At 54.7% G+C, this 7,330-nt stretch overlaps 1 protein-coding gene across 3 annotated transcripts in view; it reads right to left on the bottom strand.

The window, feature by feature from the left end:
* ELAVL3 (ELAV like RNA binding protein 3) overlaps window positions 1–7,330 on the bottom strand; it is a 29,309-nt gene continuing 21,979 nt past the window's right edge. For 2 of the 3 annotated variants that reach the window (XM_017497723.2, XM_017497724.2), the window contains exons 4-7: window positions 3,896–4,049; window positions 3,494–3,719; window positions 2,233–2,271; window positions 1–923 (exon numbers count right to left, since the gene is read on the bottom strand). In XM_017497723.2, coding sequence (XP_017353212.1) covers window positions 572–923; window positions 2,233–2,271; window positions 3,494–3,719; window positions 3,896–4,049 — 771 coding nt within the window. In that variant the 3' untranslated portion in view covers window positions 1–571. The remainder of the gene's footprint in view (window positions 924–2,232; window positions 2,272–3,493; window positions 3,720–3,895; window positions 4,050–7,330) is intronic. The other variant, XM_017497725.2, reaches the window with a different exon arrangement.

Raw genomic sequence — 7,330 nt, 5'->3', positions numbered from 1 at the left:
TTTTTCATTTTGTTTCTGCTTCCAGCCCCACTGCCTGATCCCCGCATTCCACCAGGGGGCACTGGGCCGGGGGTGCCCACACCCCTCCTCACGGCTTGCTTTTTTGGGGATTTTTAAACCTGTTCCTCCTACCCCAGGCCCCACCTAGGTGCTGGGGAGGCCTGGGCAAGGGGATCTGGGAGGGGCACCCCCTGGAACCCCCCAAGCCATCCCGTCAGGGGTGGTCGAGGGTGGGGGTAGGGGCACATCTCTGCATTCTTTTTAGCCGAAAAAAGAAACAAAAACCTTCGCCATGAACCAAACCAAGACGAGAGAGTGAACAGCCCAGCCTGGGGTGGGGGCAAGGAGGATGGGGCGGGGGACCCCCAGGCACCCCCCCTCCACTCCCTGCAGACCCTCCCACCCCCCGAGTGCTCACCCTGTGGCTTCCGCAGGGACGTGGGGCCCTCGCATCATCCGTGGGGCTGCCTGTGCTGTCTCTCTTGGGCCCCTTCTCTCTCTCTCTCTCTCTCTCTCTCTCTCTCTCTCTCTCTGCTGCCCGGGGAGGGGTGGGAGGGCAGGTGGGGTGGGCTCAGGCCTTGTGCTGTTTGCTGGTCTTGAAGGAGACCTGCAGCACGCGCTCTCCCAGGCGATAGCCATTCAGGCTGGCGATGGCCATGGCTGCCTCGTCATAGTTGGTCATGGTCACGAAGCCGAAACCCTTGCACTTGTTGGTGGTGAAGTCGCGGATGACCTTGACGTTGGTGACCGCCCCAAAGGGCCCGAACAGCTGCCACAGCACGCTCTCGTCCGCCTCTGGTGACAGGTTGTACACGAAGATGCACCAGCCGGCACCTGCCGCGCCCCCTGACAGGCCCACACCCGCCAGGCCACTCATGCCGTCGATGGCGATCGGGGAGAACCTGGCGATGAGCGACAGGGGACTACTTTGGGGGTCACGCGGGCTCTGCCCTGACCCCCCGCATGCTTCCGACCCTGCTGTGACCCTTCACACCTTTATGACCTCTGACTGCCATGACCTCGGAATGGTGTGACCCCTGCAATACAATTTTTTTTTTAAGAGACAGGGTCTTGCTCTGTCACCAGGCTGGAGTGCAGTGGTGCAGTCATGGCTCACTGCAGCCTTGACCTCCTGGGCAGAAGCAACCCTTCCGCCTCAGCCTCCTGAGTAGCTGGGACTACAGGCAAGTGTCCCTCACACCCAGCTAATTTTTTTTTTTTAAGACAGAGTCTCGAGCTCTGTCACCCACGCTGGAGTGCAGTGGCATGATCTCGGCTCACTGCAACCTCCACCTCCTGAGTTCAAGCTATTCTCCTGCCTCAGCTACCACACCCAGCTAATTTTTATATTTTTAGTAGAGATGGGGGTCTCACTGCACTGGTCAGGCTGGTCTCGAACTCTTGACTTCAGGTGATCTACCCACCTCAGCCTCTCAAAGTGCTGGGATTACAGGTGTGAACCACCGTGCCCAGCCACGTTTTTTAATTTTTGGAGACAAGGTCTCACTCTATAACCCAGGCTGGAGTGCAGTGGCACCATCATAGTTCACTACAGCCTCTAACTCCTGGGGCGATCCTCCCACTTCAGCCTCCTGAGTAGCTAGAACTACAGGCCTATGCCACCACACCAGGCCAATTCTTGTTTTTTCTTTTTAGAACAGAGTCTGGCTCTGTTACCCAGGCTGGAGTGCAATGTCGAGATCTTGGCTCACTGCAACCTCTGCCCCCTGGGTTCAAGCGATTCTCCTGCCTCAGCCTCCCAAGTAGCTGGGATTTACAGGCACCTGACACCGTGCCTAGCTAATTTTTGTATTTTTAGTAGAGACGGGGTTTCAACACATTGACCAGGCTGGTCTTGAACTCCTGACCTCTTGATCCACCCACCTTGGCCTCCCAAAGTGCTGGGATTACAAGCGTGAGCCACAGTGCCCAGCTGCGGCCGTAATTCTTTAAAACAATTTTTTTTGTAGAGAAGGATCTCACTATATTGCCCAGGCTGGTCTCAAACTTCTGGCCTCAAGTGCTCCTTGCCCTTCAGGCTCCCGAAACTCTGGGAGCACAGGAGAGAACCACCACACCTGCCCAACGGCACCTCTTGTCCCTCAGTTGCCATGCTACTCCAAGACCCAGGCAAACAAGACTAAGCCTGCAGCCCCGGGGATTAGTTGGGGAGGGGTGCATCGGGGCCCTGGGCGGTGAGGGGTGGGGACAGGGGGGCGGGGGCACTGTTACCTCTTGACGCCGTAGGCCATGTTGAGCAAATTGTCCAGCCTGTGGAGGCAGAGGTAGTGGTCAGAGGTGGCTTCCAGTCACATCGCCATGCTGTGACACTGTCAGCCTGCCCTCCCCACCCCCACCCAACACGCCTGCAGCAGAGCCCTGCCCCCTCCCGCCGGCTCCCCGCCCGGCTAGACACCGCCTGGCACGGAACCGTGGTCACTCAGGCACCGCCTCTCGCCTGCCCCACCGCTGCCTGGCCTGCACGGCCTCCTTATCCATCCTCCCCCTCCTGGCCGGCGGGTCCTCTCTGGGCCCCTGCACTGGGATCCCTGGGGAAGGATAACTGTAACAAAGGCGACAGTAATGATCACAGCCAATATTCTCGCAGCACTTGAGGGGGTGATTAACTTGCCCCGGCCACCCAGGGGCCCACAAGGGGCTTCCATTGTCTCCCCTTGGAATGGTTATGAGCTTTGACTCCGGGTCCTGGGTTCGAGTCTGCTCTGTTTGGGCTAGGCAAACCCCAACATCTCTCTGAGCCTCAGGGTCTCCGTCCATAAAACAATACAAGCTCTGTTCTCATCGGGATGCAGAATAAGGGTGTCTAGCATGCTGCAGGGACTCATGAAATATTTGGTGTTACTACAGATGGGGAAACTGAGGCACAGAACCATACAGCCACATGCCTAAAAGAGAAAGGGGCCTCCAGAGCTGGACCCCAGTCAGATGGCTCCAAAATCTTTTTTTGTGTGTTTTTTTGAGATGGCTTCTTGCTCTGTTGCCCAGGCTGGAATGCAATGGCATGACCTTGGCTCACTGCAACCTCTGCCTCCTGGGTTCAAGCAATTAACTGCCTCCGCCTCACAAATAGCTAGGATTACAGGCACCCACCACCACGCCTGGCTAATTTTTGTATTTTTAGTAGAGATGGGGTTTCACCATGTTGGCCAGGCTGGTCTAGAACTCCTGACCTCAAGTGATCCGCCTGCCTCCACCTCCCAAAGTGCTGGGATTACAGGTGTGAGCCATTGCACCCGGCCAGTGACGCCAAAATCTTTTACGCCAAGAAGGCCAATCGTCGTGGCCAGCACACATTGAGTGCTTGCTGTATACGAGCGGCTGGCCTAGGCACCTGACAGATACACTCCTTGGCCCCCATGTGTGCACCCTCCCGGCATCCCACTCCTTGGCAGGAATGCAGGTTCAGGGACGGCACCTGTGAACCTGGGGGCCCCTGGCCTGGGGCTGTCTGGGTGGGTGACAGGAGGCTCACCGGAAACGCTGCGTCTGATGGTGTAGGGGGCCTGCGTAGCGCCGGGCGGATGACTGGTAGAGGTGGGTGAGCAGCGCCTGCCCCGTCTTCTGGCTCGGGTTGTTCGCGAACTTGACTGTGATGGGCTCGGCTGCACCCAGCGGCTTCTGCCCGTTCAGTCCTTTGATAGCTTCCTCGGCCTCAATCCTCTTGTCAAAGCGGATGAATCCCACACCCCGAGAGACACCTGCCAGGGGTTGGTGGGGATGTCCCTCATGACGACCCTGTCCCCCTGTGTAACCCCACTCCTCTCCGCTTCCCCACTTCATGCCTTGGCATCTTGGTCGGTTTCTCCACGTTGGTCACACCTGACGGCCTTTCCCCGGCGCCCCCCGCCAGGTGCACCCTCCCTGACTGCCTGACCTGTGACCTGGTCCACCAGGATGCGGGACGTGATGATGCGGCCGTACTGGGAGAAGAGCTGCTCCATCTCTTTCTGGCTCATGGTCTTGGGGAGCCCGCTGACGTACAGGTTAGCGTCCCGGATGGATGCTGAACTGGGTCTGGCATAGGACACCTGGGTGAGGGAGTCAGACGCATGGGGTGAGGTGGACACTCATTTCACAGATGGAGAGAGAGAGACCACGTCTAAACTATCACGGAGTTGGCAGAAAAGACCCATTCGTCACTCAATAAATATCTCTAGAGCGGTCACCGTGGGGCTGAGTCGGATATGGGGGAGGGGACATGGGAGGGGCTGCAGTGGCTTGGCACTGCCTGCATAGTGATGGGGGGACCTGCCACCTGGGAAGGACGCATGTCTCCCTGGGGTGACATGTGACCCCAAAGGGATCTTTGAATACCCAGTTCACATCTTCATGCTTGATGGTCCATCAACAAACATTGATTTTTTAAAATAAGACAAGGTCTTGCTTTTTCACCCAGGCTGCAGTGCAATGGTGTGATCTCAGATCACTGCAGCGCGACCTCCTAGGCTCAAGCAATCCTCCCGCCTAAGTCCCCCAAGTAGCTAAGACTACAGGCATGCACCACCACGCCTCACTAATTTTTTACATTTTTTTTAGAGATGGGGTTTTGCCATGTTGCCCAGGCTGGTCTCGAGCTCCTGAGATCAAGTGATCCTCCCACTTGGCCTCCCAAAGCGTTACGATTACAGGCATGAGCCACCTCACCCGGCCTTAGCTAATCTTAAAAAAAAAAAAAATTTTTTTTTTTTTTTTGAGATGGCGTCTTGCTCTGTCACCCAGGCTGGAGTGCAAAGGCGTGATCTCGGCTCACTGCAACCTCTGCCTCCCAGGTTCAAGCGATTCTCTTGCCTCAGCCTCCTGAGTAACTGGGATTACAGGCGCCCACCACGCTCAGCTAATTTTTGTATTTTTAGTAGAGACAGTGTTTCACCATGTTGGTCAGGCTGGTCTGAAACTCCTGACTTCATGATCTGCCTGCATCAGCCTCCCAAAATGCTGGGATTACAGGCATGACCCACTGTGCCCGGCTAAAAAAATTTTTCATAGAGACATGGCCTCATTGCATTACCCAGGCTGGTCTTGAACTCCTGGCCTCAAGCAAATCTCCCATCTTGGCCTCCCAAAATGCTGAGATTATAGGTGTGAGCCACCACGCCTGGCCTATTTTTATTTTATTTAAAGATGGAGTCTTGCTATGCTGCCCAGGTCAGAATGTAGTGATTATTCGCAGGTGCAGTCATACTGCACTGCAGCCTCCAACTCCTGTACTCCCACTTTGGCCTCCCAAGTAGCTGGAACTACAGGCATGTGCCACCACACCCGGCTACTCTTCCCACTCCTATGGAGAGTGGACCTGGGACACTGGCCACTTTTCTTCCCAACTACACCGGACACTCAGGTCTTTAGCCATCAGCTCAATCCGACAACTCCCAAATGTCCCCAGTCTGTACACCAGGTGCCCCACATGGAGGTGTCAAGGGCACTTCATACCCAACATGGCTGCATCCAGCTCCCGCCCACCTCCAGTCGGCCTTGACTCACTAATGGCAGCTCTGTCCTTCCAAATGCTCGTGTCCCAGGATCAGGTTGTCCTTGACACCTGTTCTTCACACACACATCTGACCCCTGTAAATCCTGTAGGCTCTACCTTCCTCCTTATCCAGAATCCATACACTTCACCCCACTGCCACTGTCCCACCCTGGCCCAGCTGCCACTACTGATCACCTGGCCAGTGTAGCGGCCTCCACCCTGGCTCCCTGCTCATATCACCCACTGTCTGTCCCCCTACAGAAGCCAGAGGGCGCCTGTGAACACCTGAAGCAGGTCACATCCTCCCTCTCCTCAGAACCCTCTATGGCTCCCACCTTCCTCAGCAGGAAAGCCAAAGTCCTTTCCTTGGACCCCAAAGCCCTGCACATTCATCCCCATCACATCCTTGCCCTAATCTCCCCCTACTTTCTGCCCCAATTACTGTATTCCAGAAACTTGAACTTCCCCTATTTTCCCCAAATACACCAGGCATGGGTCAGCCTCACTGTATTTGTATTGCCTGTTCTCTCTGCCTGGAATGCTCTTCCTCCCCTTTTTCCTTTGGGTCTCAGTTCAAACATCCTCCCTGTCCTCTCTCATCTAAATTTGTCCTCCCCTCACCACCTCTATTACTCTTTCACAAAGCACTTCTCCCAGCTGGGAATTAGACACATTTTAGTACTATTATCTCAATCACATTATTAATTATAGTCCAACCCAACAATGAAACTCTCTGCAGGTGTTAAAAAAATGGTGGGTCAGGTGCAGTGGGTCATGCCTATAATCTCAGTGCTTCAGAGAGAGCCCAGGCGTTTGAGATCAGCCTATAGCAAGACCCCGCCCCCCGATCTCTTAAAAAAAATAGCCGGGTGTGGTGGCACACACCTGTGGTCTCAGCTACTTGGGAGGCTGAGGCTGGAGGATCACTTGAACCCAGGAGTTCAAGGCTGCAGTGAGCTATGATCACACCACTGCACTCCAGCCTGGGCTACAGAGCAAGACTCCGCCTCTAAAAAAAAAAAAAAGAAAAAGATGAACATGTGTATTTATTTCCTAGAAACAGTGGTCAATGGTGAGTGTTGTAAAATGGAGAACAGAAAAGTCTATTTACAAAGCAGGGAGTATTGTGTGACCTCGTTTCATTGTGTGTTTATCAGTATCCTGGAAGCATGGTTGGGAGGTCCGCCTCTCAAATGCATAGTGGGTGACCTGTCCAGGGACAGGGGAAGAGGCTGGGGGGTGGTCATGAGCAATTCTCCCCCTTATTTGTGCAATGTCCTTCCTTCCTTCCTTCCTTTTCTTCCTTCCTTCCCTTTCCTCGTTCTCTTTTTAAGTGAGGTTTTTGTTTGTCTGTTTGTTTTGAGATGGGGTCTCTCTGTGTTGCCCAGGTTGGAGTACAGTGGTGCAATCATGGTTCACTGCAGCCTTGACCTCCCAGGCACCAGCAATCCTCACACCTCGGCCTCCCAAAGTGCTGGGACTATAGGTGTGAGCCATCATGCCTAGCCTCTATTTTCTATTTCTTCTAATTAACCTCTTAATAGATAGGGGTCATTGTTGAGGGTCTGGCTTTTGTTTGGGACAGTGAGTTGTGAGAGTATATGCCTCCATTAGAAATAGTGAATTGGGGCCGGGCGCGGTGGCTCACGCCTGTAATCCCAGCACTTTGGGAGGCCGAGGCGGGTGGATCACGAGGTCAAAAGATCGAGACCATCCTGGTCAAAATGGTGAAACCCCGTCTCTACTAAAACTACAAAAAATTAGCTGGGCATGGTGGCGCGTGCCTGTAATCCCAGCTACTCAGGAGGCTGAGGCAGGAGAATTGCCTGAACCCAGGAG

Source organism: Cebus imitator, unplaced genomic scaffold (genome assembly GCF_001604975.1).
Source record: "Cebus imitator isolate Cc_AM_T3 unplaced genomic scaffold, Cebus_imitator-1.0 Scaffold234, whole genome shotgun sequence".
NCBI lineage: Eukaryota > Metazoa > Chordata > Mammalia > Primates > Cebidae > Cebus > Cebus imitator.
This window is presented reverse-complemented; position numbering and strand designations above follow the sequence as displayed.